Below are 14,581 nucleotides of genomic sequence, written 5' to 3'. Positions count from 1 at the left end.
TTCTTCTACCAGGACTGGCTTTGGTCTGCAAGAATATGTTAGTTCAAAAAGCTTGGAGTGACTGCATTTCAGGTAGCACGATGTAAAAACTAACATACATCCAGAATAACTGTGCAGCATTTTAAAAGCAGACTGTTGTTAAGGTTAATCATGTGACAAGCACTTCTAATAATTACACAAGGTATAACGATAATTATAATCAATCTTGCATACATAACAAATACATTTGACGGCTCTCTCCTCTTAGCAGAGGAGATTTTTCACAACAGTGCAAGGAATTCTGATGATAGGTCATGACAAAGCGTGATAAGATTCATGGAAATGTCAAAGCAACTTATCATGGATAGAATGTGAAACAGAAAGAGGAATGGGCCTACATTCTGGAGAAATTGTAACACTCTGACTACTACTATGCTCTATGCAGAACAGACACTGTAGATGCTGTCTTTTATCTGTAATACCTGTACAAACAAATAAACATGGATAAATGTGCACTCAGATATACGTTTAGTTCAGCCACGTCTCTGCATACAGTTTTGTTTGTACCATGGTCCATTACATTCTGGATTTAACCCATTGTACACACATGTACATCACAAAGCTTAATACGCTGCAGCAGGAATATCAATTTGCCTTTGTAAGCTGAATTTCACGGAAAGTCTATCTTCTGCCCATGATACATAAAAAATGTGACAAATTCATACACAAAAATGTGACAAATTCATGTCTATAACGCAACTGAAAATTTAGCAAGTATAATTTAGATATTTTAGAATTAACCATCAGTACTAACATCTAAGTCATGGGCATTGAGTGGATGGCTAGCAAATCACATAGAACCAGTGGAAGATGATGTGGATTGTGTATTTCTTAAAACTGGGCATACTTTTGAATAAAGTCACCCTACAGACATTGTGAACTGTTAGCCCTTGGCAGAAAGTGTAAGTTACACTCGTTTCCTTTCTGTTTACAGGTACCTATCAGATGAAATAATATGAGTCTGTCAAAAAGAGAGAGGTATTTGTGAGGAACAGCTATAGGACATTAAAATGTCCCATTAGCTGTACCTCTTTGTATTTTGCTTACCGAAAAATTACCATCCAATCTTCCAGGATTTGCTTTCGATTCTGGTTTTTAAGCTGTACCGTTTTTCAAAGTGTCACTATTTCCATCCTTCGTGATGGATTTGTCCACTAAATTCAGACACGTACATGTATGTGTATATTTGCAGCGGCCATATTTGAGTTACCTCAAAATTTGTTGTTATAAGTTGTGCTTTATCTCCAGTGTTCGGGAAAGGTGCTGTGGTCACACTGCGGCAAGCATTTTCACACAGTTGCCTTTTATTTCAAACCATCTTATCGAAAAAATGATAAGAGCTAAAAGGCCTTTAAGCATTGAACCTATAACTTTTCATAGATTGCAATTGCTGACAATGATAGCGAGTACATGTACATTTTTATCACCATGATGCTTAGCATTTCATTTTGTTGTTTGAACGGTGAACTGTACATCATCAGACGATGGTATACTGACATGGTTTCATTTTAAGTTGACTTCAACTAGCTGACAGGTACAATGCACTTACAGTCCATGAAGTATTAGACCCACTTGAGCCTTCTGATGCCTACATGCATACAGGTCTAGCAGTCACTGTGGACAGGTGTCCGGAGTGGATTGGTTACAAGGTACATGTATATGCAGAGACACAACAATAGTGCATTTCATGACTCGACTGGCACCTCCTTTCCAAAATTTTTAAATCCCAGCACAGCCAGTTTTCCGGCCAGTTGTGCTACATGCTATCCTGCTAATTCTGTTATAAGCAGGCACTGAGCCAAAACCTGTATGTATTTTCATGTACTTGGCATTAATCATAATCAAGACTTTATTGTATATGTACCTGTGTTCAGGTTGGCAGTTTGACCCCCTAAGAATCCACCTGAACACAGTTGGTGTGTGTCACTAGACTTGGTAATTAAGTTATTATATAAAGACATCTCTGATTTAAGTGACTTAATATTACTATTAGGAAAATAAAGATAACTCACCTTGACATATCTTCTTTCATTCTACTAAAGTCAAATTTCCTACAATATCGGTGTCTGCAGACCAGTATGAGGGCAACTAGTGATCCAATGAATATAATACCCAGTATTGCGATGGCTATGGCTACCACCACATCCATTATTTAAGTACTCACAGTACACAACATTCACTTGCACAGATCTGCAATCAAACAAAAGAGATTTTGTGTCACTGTCTATTATCACCAATCTTGATTCCAGTTTAAGGGGGAGACCCACATTCGCAGACACTTTTCTTTAATCTGATTTTTCACCATTAAAATGAATCTTTAACCCGACATGTAGTATATGTTTGGGTAGCTCGACAATTGAAGATTATAAATATTGTAAGAATATTTCAAAACCTGTTTGTGTGTGTATGTTTTGCTCAAAAATGTGTGTTTTTGAGTTTTTTCACTTAAAAAAGTGTAAGTATGAGAGGGTGATGGCCATTGGTAAGCCGTTTACTGCAATCGATAGCAGGGTAAGGTGTGTAAAAAACCGTGTCTTGGATTTTTGATACTCCGCTTTGTTTTTGCACAATTAGCCTTGAAAGTGAGAAGTGGTGGATTCTGAATAAATTAACGGCTTTTGTCCACGTTTGTCACGATATCTTTTGTTTTTGGAACATTATCGGAATTCTGAGACATGGTTTTGTAGAAACAGTCATTAACTACAACCTGTGCAAAGATAAGGCTAATCCGTCAACGCGGCGCCAAGTTACACTCTCCAGAAGTTGCGATACATTGCCAAAAACGGAACGGAGTAAATCGCAGAAATGTGTATGCGACCCTTGGAGTCGCACAAAGTCAGCTAAAATTCCGGTTTGCTCACATTTTCGGTGGAAATTCCCTGCCCATAATGAAGTACAGGACTTTTGACACAATTGTCTGAATTTGTGGTATGAATGAAATGACACATGACGAGAAAATTGGAAGAAAATGAACACTGAAATGGCCAGTTCGCGGAGTAAGCGTTAGGCTTTATTTACACAACTGTCATTCCGAGCTAAATCTGGGGATAATCTTCTCGCTAAATACAAACTAGCGTATTAACTGTGCACTGTTGTGTACCAGTTAAAATTTGATTATCAAGCGAAGAAATGGCTGGCTGCGTATATACTTCGTAAAATTATGTGATTTTGCATGCCAAGTCCGATGACATCGTGTTTTCCTCTCTTTTGGTTGCGCAATCGTCACCGCGTTTTCAGCTTCCTGCCCGGAGAGAGACGCGTGACAATGAATTACAATGTGGTACATACCGACAAAGACGAAGTTCATTCAGACGCCGTGTTGCGACGTTAGCTTTTACGTTCCGTACTGCATGTTGAAGTACGACCACAGTCCGCCTTGAACATGGCATGGAGCTAAAAACGGACAGCTACATGAACGCGGTTTCCGACCTCAGAAGCACCATTGCCGAGCTAACTTTGTGTTGTGCCAGGTTAGAACCCATCGTTAGGCTAAACTAAATACAACACTTGACAATATCTGGTATCTAAAACGATTTCATAATAGGAAGATAAAAAGTTGGCGAAAAACTGAAATAAATCGATTTTGACAAGAAACTTGAACAATTCTAAAAGCGACTTGTTTTGGCTTCGCGAATACCATGGAGGCGAGTACCTAAAACAGATGTGAATCTGTGACCACGCTGACTGAAGACGTCATTCTAAAATCGCGACGGTCGAATTTTGTACAAGTAATGAAATGCGTGAACTTCAGTCAAACAGTTGAATATCGCGTTCTCTGATATGTGGAAACGAGCATTCGTCGTTCTCCGGTGGTGACTGTACTGTCCGTTGAACTACTATAATAACGACGATAGACAGGCCAGCAGCACGCTGTTTTTCAGCGTGATTGAGTTTATCAACAGAAAAAGTAGTTGCTGATTCGAAAAAGCACGTTCATGGTTGTTTAATTTTTTTCAATTTCATGGAAACTATTCTATCATTTTCAATTTTGGTTTCTTTAAATTTATTGCATAAGTTTATAATTACCTAATAACAATTAAATCGCAATGATTTTAAAGGTATACTGACATGAATTTGTGCTGTGAAATATCTCATACTTTTCAATCGAGATTGATTTCGACCCTGGACTTCGACTCACTTCATGAGCAGTCCGCCAATAAAAGTTCAGTCGATCGAGACAAATTATATATGCTCTATGATTAGCTCCGGTACAGATTGAAAAACAAATGCTAGGTCAACATTGTGTTTGCATTGTAAATCACGGCATCATTCTAAACTGTACGTGCATTACCCGCATCACGTTCCCTCTGTGTCTGCATAGAATTTACAAAACAATAAGCTCACGTTTCCTAACCGGGCAGAGCAGACACCGGCGCGATTTTCTCGTTATAAATTTTGAACTATTGGCATATTTCTAATTTCTACTGAGAGGAATGTTGCTCGCCCAACTGTCGAAACAAAAAGACGTCGCAATTATTTTCACAAAAAAGGATAGAAAACTTGTAGTGACGTACAGGAACGTAATCTTCATTGCATGCTTTAGGTGTAAACCGTAACGTAAGCAGTAACAGTTTTGGTTGCCGGACTTCACTGGGCATTTGCAGACGTAAAAAATTCATCTGACATTTTTATCATCAGTCGTAATTAGTTCGGAGCGGGATCAATTTTGAATGTCGGACTTCATTAGGTGCAGACAAACATGTAAACTGTTATCAGAAAAGACGTAATTTTGGATTTTCGGAGTAGCCTAGTTTGATTGGGGCGGGGTCAGTTTTGAATGTCAGACTATACTTTGCATTGAGTCCATGTCATTTGTTAGCGGACACAAATGTACGTTTTGGTTTTCGGCGGCGATTAATTTTGAATGCTGGACTTTATTTAGCAAATATGTAAAGACAAAGACCTACTATTTGGATTTTCGGCTGTTATTTGTTTTGTACGGGAACAGTTTTATTAAATACGTGTTATAGGAAAACGAGGTAAAAATAACGTAAACTACAATGAGCAGCCTCTCTGTTGTGCGCAAGATGTATCACCAGTTTTTGTTCGAAGCTCAGTTTAGTGTTGAATGAGTAGGCGTTCTGCGTTACATTTCTCGCTTGCGACCATTTCCAGTTTACACCTTTTCAACGCATCGGAAACTGGAGTTTTAAGCCTGACTGTAACTCTGACAATTTCAACTGTTCTCTCATTCCCGGCCATATGCTTGATATTTCGCTTATGTGGACCATGCTTTTGCAATCGACGGCTACCTGCAGCATGTTCAGTAGCCACGACATACTTCCTGCCGCCAGCTGGGAAGAAGACTGACGCATGCGCACTCCTCCGGACGGAATTAACGTAATCTACTTACGCTCTTGAGATAGCCTTGACTAATCTGGAAACCGTTAAGACATAAGAAAAACACGGCACGCGAACTGGCCTACAATGCTCATTTTTGTTAAAATCTTACTCATTTCCGAGTATGTTATGGTTTCAAACTTATCGTCCACTCAAAGGCCATATTAGACAGATTCAAAATTTACCATAAAACGAAAAATGACCAAAATCACTAAAGGAAGGTGGGTCTACCCCAGTTTAAATGTACCGTACAACATTACAGTAGTCACATGTACACGTATGGGTCTCAAACTTCCTCAAACTACATGTAACATGCTGTGTGTGTGCGTGCTGCAAAAACAATTCATTTTTTTCTGCGAATGGTAAGAGTTACATTGGATATGAAAGTGATATGTACTACCAGTATTTCATTTCAGTAAAATCAGGAATCTGCTCATACAGTATGACAATAACTTGCACTCACTGTGTAATCAGGAGAAAAATTACCTCATGAAACCTGCAATGGCTAAATAACAATGACGCATGCGGAATTTTGGTTCTACATGTATCTGTTTCAAAGAGCTGTCAATCAGAGTTCTCAGTCCTTTGCAATGATCAGTGGTGGTCTTCACAGGCCACCAACATTAGGATTTGGTGGTCTATACAATGCATATAATACTGATTTAAATACTCCTTTACATTGGTTAGTACACTGATGAATGCCAGCATACAACAGTTACCACACATACATGTACGGACTCTGGAGTAAGATACATGTATGGTGTGACAAACTTCTGCTTCAATACATGCATTACACTGAACTTCCGGTGTCATCAATTTTTATCATACATGTACAGTCATGACAACAGCTGAAAGACATTTTACCCAGTACATGTATGCTCTATTTACAAAAGAAGAGGAACGTAATTATGTAAATGCATTATCAAAAGAAGACTGCCTATCTTGGCATGTAGATACTTTGATAGAAAATTGAATTCAGTTGAAAGCAATACAGGATCTATTTACTCTGACTCCCTACAGGCTACTGGTGTACATTGCCAGTGTACATACAGTACTACATGTAGTACCGTGGTTTTATACATTATCATAAGCCAATAGATAAGACTAGGATGCCTCTAATTACCAAATATGAAGACATCTCGTCTTGTAGTTTTTGTGTTTTTGATCTGGACGGACTAACAGACATACATACATACACACAGACGCCATTTTGCCACCTTATAAGAATCCCTCCCATTTGCATATATACATATGCATGTATGGGAGCGTAAAAATTCAACACAATTCAGTCTTTTCAGGCAACGTATATGTAAATAAACCCACTATTAAGATCAATTTTATGTAATCTCATTATTTTCACAACATTGGCGCCATGAATTAATCTAAACCCAAACTTGAGTTAAATTTTGACGCTATCTTCCCAAACAGAAAATTATAGAAAAATATTATTTTGTCTACAACCTTGGACTGCTGGACCTTTGTCTGAAGCACTAACCAACTTTAACGTAAACTGTTTTCTCGTTCCGATATTTGACTCAAAGTTTAGAAAACAAGTCTTTATTTTGAATTCCTTTGAGGACATATTTTATACAGCCTTTAAATTCAGTTTTCCATTAAAAAACATGATTTCTGAAGAAAACAAGTGACAGTATAAACTTTTCAACAGGCAAACACTGCTTGCACCAGATGTTCTGCAGTGCGGGCACTCCAGGCACTCGGCTTCAATCCAGGTGAAGACAAACAAATTTATCATGTATCTGTCAGTCTTATTATTTGATCAACGGCTGTACAACAAACATATAATTCTCTGCTGAAATATTACCTCCAGAATGAAAAGCTCTGTGATCTGAAAATAGAACAGTGGAGAGTGTATGGCAAACGGCACAAAAAACCAAGCAGAAGAGAGAAACCATATAAGTGAATATCTTGAAGTACACATAGTACACAACAACAGTGAAACCATATGTTCAAACTCCCTCCTCCCTGACAAACAAGTTGCTGATTTAAAAAGAAGATAACTAAATGTATGTATTTCATGGAAGAAGCCACTTGACACATGACCAACACATACTGACCTCAGAATACTGAGGACAAGGTCCCCTATTAGCAAATAATACAAAACGTAGTCAGTGGTGATATGGTGTACATGTACTGTATCTTTCATATCAGTCTATTTACACAAGCGTACACACAGCACAACTGCACAGTGTACAGCAAACAGATCTGCACAATTCATGCTTGAATATTACCGTATTCTCATGAAGTTATACTGTGTTCACAATATGCTGCAATGTGTTGTCTCTTTTTCCAAATCACAAAATCCCTTTGAAATAAAACACATTGGTTCAAAAATACAAATTTAAAAGGAAGTAAGTTTGTTTGTTTTTTTCTAAAATGTGTGAACTTCTTCTCTATACAGAAGAATTTGAACTTAATACACATTTTGTGTAAAAAAAAAAATCAATTTTCATTTCAGATCACCAAATCAAAATGATGGTGTCCTGTTTGGATCATGACATTTTTGCATTCAAATATCTGACATGAAAGATGACCTCTTGAATTAGATCAAGCCAAGTCCCTCAATTGCTGGAGTAAATCCCAAAATGAGTGTTGATGTGGTGAAAAATATTGTAAAACTTTTGACTGTGAAGCTGTTCTTTACCTGGTAAGTTGCATGATACAAAAGTACATCTGTAAAGCATGCTGTCTCTGTGAAATGGTGTGCTTTTCCATGAGTTGTACAAAACACGCAGACATAGCCATATCTACCTAATTAATTACCCTCCTTGAGGATAATGATTATCTACATGTATTTTTAGTCAAAAACATCTTGTATCGACCAAAAATAGCCACACGCTGATCTTTGCACCGATCTGAACAGCCTGATAAATGCTCAAAAGTTTAAAGTTAATGATTTCTGCTCATTTGAGGGGTCACTTTTTTGGGATACTCTGAATGTACACAACTTACAATATGCTGTGTGTACTTCTGAAAAGGTTAGTCTCTGAGATCAGATCATACTAGGAGCACAAAGACATTCTGAACTTTGAATGTAAGGAGCATCCATGAATGACAGATCTGCTTGTTTCTGTGCACTGGAACTTCCAACCATTTCCTACAAGTTCTACAGCATGCATACGGTACCTCGGAAAAGTACTGTACTGGTTTAGACAAGTCATAAATTCATGACAGCCAGTCCAATCTGCTTTTTGTCAGCAGAAGAATTAAAGCAAGTAGTTCCTCATTAGCAAGTCAAGAAAGGTTTACATGTGAACCTTACAAAATCGATGTGAGAAACTACAGAACTGATATAGTAGATATCAAGTCCCGTACATGTAGCTGTATGTTAACCTACGGTACAGGAACTGAAATGCTTACATTTTGCAGAATATATTATACAGTGCAGTATGGAGAGTGTGCAGTTGACTGTGTAAATAGATATTTGGTTTTCTCTATCTTTACTGTACTGTACGTATTATAATATGTATGTACACCTGTAGTGTACATGTACACCTTGTTTTGTTCTGATCAATACGTGCATGTAAAAGCAAGATTTATCAAATTTAGTTCAGCCATTCATGAGATGGAAGCAAAATTTTTAAATTTCATTACAAAATTTAGATGTTCTTGATAGACAGCTTCCATTAAAAATATCAAAGATGCACATTAGCCACTGGCTAAATGTCTTTCACTGTTGTCATGTCTTTTGTATCATCAATATATGGCAAATTTCATCAAATTCAGCAAAGTCCTCCCATATACTAGTATACACATCCAAATTATAAGAGTTAGTTACATATGCAATTGGCAATACTATTGACAGGAAACTACTACATGTACCGTAATATTAACAGTAAAAACCTGTCTTATCAAAGGGAATTCTTGCTCCCTGTCTTTTTTGTGGTTTTTTTGTTTATGTGTTTGTTTATTTGTTACGTACAATTATTTCCATATACAATATAGAACCAATAAAGGATTGTATTTGTGTTCATGTTTGTTTTTGCACGAACATGTGAGCTAAAAACAGGAACTGATATAAGATACATATACATGTTATTTACATATTATCCAATTACTTTGATCTTGACCTTGTACCACTGCTACCAGTTTCTATTTTTAGAATGACCAATCATTAGCAGACCTTGAACTTCAAAACAATCACATTGTTGATTGAGCTTTAACGGTCACATCTGTGCAAACCAGATACTCCATGTATGAGGTAGTGATCTTTTTTTTTATTGTGGGACTGTGAGACCGATGAGATGATGAGTTAGTGTTGATTTAGTATCATGTATACATTTGATAAATTAGCCTGGAGCTTCATATATCTGATTCAACCTAATGACCTGGCCTTTGTGACCGCTAAAAATATTCTTCCACATCTAAACATATTACACACTGTACATGTACAGTGCACACTGGACACTGGACTCAAATACTTGTGTTGATGTATTGATGCACTTATCTATAGTTGCTGGCCACAGACCCCAATACACTGTCATCATTTACAATATGCACAGGAAAGCTTTAATGAGACTTCTACCTGTCACCCCAAAAATGACAGCCATTTGTGATACTTGTACATTTGTATCACATGGAACACTTACATGAAAAAGTGCAACGATTCTTATTCATTTAACAGATAGTCACACCAGACATACATGTAGGTAACCCACTGAAACATGTTTGACAATATACACACACACTGTTGAACAACATCCTATACAAATATTTTATATCATTTTCTGATTTCCGTCAAGCTTAAATTTCATCTTCTCAGTGCATTTTGCTGGTATCACTTTTGGCAATCATTTACATGTATGGTGTGATTTCAAACTTGGTGTCATTCGAAATAGTGTTGTGGGTCATACATGTATTTCACAGGGCTGAGGCCGTTTGGTTATTCAGGTTGTAGTTCTTCCTAAGTGCTTGTGAATAATTATGCTAACCATTTGTCTAGTCTCAAACATCTAGACACTTACAACATCGGTATGCATCTCCAAAACAGTCACACTAATCAATCGCCCTGTTACTTGTGATATGCACTTTTGAGGACTCGTCTTACTGGATGGACATTATACACAGAATTTTCTTTTGTCTTTGTGTGATATACATGTATGTATATGTTCCTTCTTTTTCTTTCATTTGTTTTCCAATCTTTCTTGTTGGCCTTTTGAGAGGTGTTACAGCTACATGTATGTACTCATTTATGGATGCATTTAATTATGAAATAAAGATATAACAACAATAACAACAACAATAATAACAATAACAACAACACTTGCCTGCCTGAACAATTTGGCCAAGAGTATATGGTGCATGTATTTGCTAATTTGAAATTAGAACTGTTTCACAGGATGCCACTGGATGATAACAAGAATGTGTACATCATTAGGTATTTATGATGTTGCATATAGACATTGTCATGTATGAGTATGATATCACTGGCATTTCAATTTGTAAACATATAACAGAGTGTATATCAAAAAAAGTTTTAACACTCATATTCCTGTAGGATGTGAGTGCGATACTTGCAGTTTTTGTATCATCTTCATACATGTATCAAAGTGTATATTTGGGAAGTAATGTTTTGTTTCATTGTTGATGAAATGATAAGCAAAATAAACGACGAAGTCTGCTCTTGTACATGCTGTATGGCATTTTCAATAGCTACATGTTTAAAGCTTTCCTGCCAAGTCGGTGAAAATCCGCTTGAAATTCGGTGTAGCTAGAATCTGAGCAGCCACGGCCGTTATCCTGCCAAGGCGGTGGAAATCGGGCTACTTTTTGGTACCCCCTTTCCTGCCTAGTCGACGGAACTACGTGTAGCAAACCCTTGCTCGCGCTAGGGGTCGTTCGAGGACAGGTTTTGGGCGAGGAACGGCGTTTGCTCTCGAAATGGGTTCACAGAGAGTCCAACGACAGGGAAAGGTGCGGAAGCTACCCAGCCAGTCCCCCACCCCGGTGGGGGACTGGTTTTTTTTTGGGGGAACGAGTAGCGTACTTGGCAGGTTAGCACGTTGACGTATTCTAGCGGAGTTTGGGTTAACTTGGCTCTGAGGCACTACATAGATTGCGGCCGAAATTGACCGTCTCGGCAACGCTAATCTGTAAGGCAACCGCCTAAGACCGCCTCAGCTGGCGGTGCAATTTTTTGCCAATGGTGCGAGACGAAAATCACGGACTTGGTCCTGATTGACGGGAAGTGCGGACGGATTTGACGGACTCGGCTTTCTGTAAGGCAACCGCCTAAGACCGCCTCAGCTGGCGGTGCAATTTTTTGCCAATGGTGCGAGACGAAAATCACGGACTTGGTCCTGATTGACGGGAAGTGCGGACGGATTTGACGGACTCGGCTTGATTAGTCCCTGACATGGAACTGATCCGAACGGACTTGAGCGACATTTGTGAAGGGTAACCACCGCTTTTAACCGACTTGTTACCTTCTCGAAAAGACTACCCACTCAGATGTCGGACGTTGTCGGCTGCACTTGGCTCTAGACGTTCAAGCCGTGCAACGAAACACACCGCCTCAGCCTTGCCATTCAGGAACATGGCCTCAAAATTTGATACCATTGTTCACCGACTTGGCGGCTGCGGTTAGGTGCGTGAACCGTTGTTCACCGACTTGTTACGCCTATGTTGTCCCTGTGAAGTTCGGCTAACGGCCGAGTCTAACGGGAGTTGGCAGACCTGTGTTTGGTTTATACCGTAGTATGACCGACTCAGGTAGAGGTACCTGTCGGTATATTCCGAATTTTACGCACTCGGGCGTCAATGACGGGTCGTCATCACCGCTGATGACGTAGACGTGCTGGCCACGTTATTTGAAGGAGCCATGTTTGCCCAACGGACGAGGCCGAGACAGCCGTTGACAATTTTGGCATCCTTCATCTTTGACCGCCTTAGTTGGGTAAGCCGCTCGGCAGGCGACGGTTATGACCTAAACAAGCCGCTGAAGCACTGTTCGTTGCCGTACAAGAACGAGACGGCCAGTCCATTACTGCTTAATGGGCGATCTGTCGGGTTGGCTTGTCACCGACTTGGATGACAATACGCCCTGCGCAGGCGTACTTAGAAGGGACATGAGGTTAAAGATACGGTTTTCCCACCCGTACTAAACATGGGCTTGGGCCAACGTCCTTGGGTGGCAGGTGCGCATGCCACGTACCCAGCTGGACGGAATGTCAAGCTGAGATGCTAATGACATTGACTATGTTATGCTAAGTGCTCGAGGGATTTGCATCGCAAATGAGTATTATTAGCATATCAAATGGTGCGGACAGGCAATTTACATGACGGGTAGGAATGTCAGCGCCGGTTGGTGGACTGATTGCCGTAGGTCCATTATAATAACAGGTGGATGCATATATTAACACCCCTGCGTCCAATCATGTCCAGGGCTTTGTTTCCCTGTGGCTTTAAAAGGGAGGGACCTGCTAGTCTGTCGACACTGTTCCAGACATGAGCTTGACGGACCGCAAAAGTTTTCTGAAGGCGAGCAGACGACTGAAGCTCAAAGATGCAGAGTCTCCGGGCGGTAGTGGTAGCGATCGTTGTGATGTCCCTAGTAAACGTTCTAAGAAGTCGGGCAAGAAACGCTCCCGTAAGGCGAAGCCATCTCCGGCTGAAAAACCCAGTGGTAAGCGTAAAATTAAGAGCGATCGTTCTGCCGATGAGGATGATGACGGGTCACCGGTCGCCAGTGGTTCTCACCCGGCTGCTCCGGGAGAGACTACTTCACCTGCAGAGACTACATCTGCTCTTGTGGGAGATACTTCACCTGCACAGACTACGTCTGCTGCTGCTAGTGAGACAGTGAGTAACGAGACGGCTGATGCCATTGGTTCTCCCCCGGCTGCTCCGGGAGAGACACCACCTGTTGCTACTATGAGCCCTCATCCTGCGTCAGGAGAGGTTCCTGTGCCCAGTGCGAAAGAGCTTGAGTCCTCGTCATCAGCAGAGGCTGCCGACCCGCTCCTGCCATAGTTTCGTGTGCTGCGATGTCCCCGCCGAAAAGATAGTGCGGAGGGTTCGTTATCAGGATAGCCCCACCTGATTTTGAGCCAGATATGATCCTTGATGCCGCTACGGGCGAGTTCAGGCCCAGACGTCCAGACGACGGTGATATCACCGCTGAGTCCGACTCGGAGGTTGACGAGGATGCGGCAGAGGACGATGACTTTTATGACAGGCAGTATGTAGGTGAGGCAAGCTCTGACGACGATGATGACGTTGCTGCTGTGTTGGTGGAGGACGACACCCCTCCTGTCTGGCGTATGTCGGAGACTACCGATGCTAATATATTTGAGGAGACCGATTTTGACCATGAGAGAGGACCGACTTTCACCTTGCCCAGCCACTCCCGTGAGCTCGATTACTTTTTTAAGTTTATTCCAGCTACACTGATCAGATTGGCCAAGGACGAGACTAATAAATACGCCAAATTCCACCAGCGATATATCGCTAGGAAAATAGATAAATACTGGCGTAACGCTGACTACCGAGAGGTGCAGGCGTTCATTGGCGTCTTAGTCTGTATGGGTGTCGACCGTAAATCATCAGTGGAGGATTATTGGTCTAGCGATCCCTTTCTGAGAAACCAGGGTATTTCTACTGTGATTACCCGCAGTCGCTTTCAGCAGCTTATGCGATACTTTCATCTGGCAGACCCAGAGAACGATCCACGTCGTGATCCTGATGAGGCACGCCGCCGACGTCGGTGTCAGGAGGATCCCCTGTATAAAATCAATCCATGGATGGAGCCCATAGTTGACCGGTGCGTAAATAATTATAAGATGGGTAGAGAGATCTCCATCGACGAGGGCATGGTGCGATTTAAGGGCCGTTCTAAATTTAAGCAGAGATTACCGCATAAGCCTGATCGAGACGGTTTCAAGATATGGCAGCTGTGCGACTCCACCACTGCATACATCGCTAACTTTGCACCGTACCTAGGTGTGAAATTTCGGGATCGGACTGATGGGAGACGGCAGGAGCGAGGTGTGGTGAAAAGAATTACGATGGAGCTGGTCCAGCCATTCTGTGGATATAATCACAGCCTATTCTGTGATAGCCTGTTTAGCACGGTCGTTACTGCTAGAGAGCTGATGGAGACCGGGATCTACATGGTCGGGAGTTTTAAACCGCCGTAATCGTCGCACCATGCCCCCTCAATTAATTCCGCCGGTAAGAGGAAGCG

The 14,581-nt window shown here is 40.7% G+C and overlaps 1 protein-coding gene across 1 annotated transcript in view; it reads right to left on the bottom strand.

Annotated features, from left to right (window-relative positions):
• The window catches only part of LOC139140899 (transmembrane protein 98-like), a 50,559-nt gene that overhangs the window by 21,760 nt on the left and 14,218 nt on the right, over positions 1-14,581 (bottom strand). Inside the window, exon 2 of the mRNA XM_070710367.1 lies at positions 2,052-2,229. Within this exon, the coding sequence (XP_070566468.1) occupies positions 2,052-2,188 (137 nt within the window). The 5' untranslated portion in view covers positions 2,189-2,229. The remainder of the gene's footprint in view (positions 1-2,051; positions 2,230-14,581) is intronic.

Source organism: Ptychodera flava, chromosome 9, assembly GCF_041260155.1.
Source record: "Ptychodera flava strain L36383 chromosome 9, AS_Pfla_20210202, whole genome shotgun sequence".
NCBI lineage: Eukaryota > Metazoa > Hemichordata > Enteropneusta > Ptychoderidae > Ptychodera > Ptychodera flava.
Note: the sequence above shows the minus strand (reverse complement) of the source record. Positions and strands in the feature narration are given on the sequence as shown.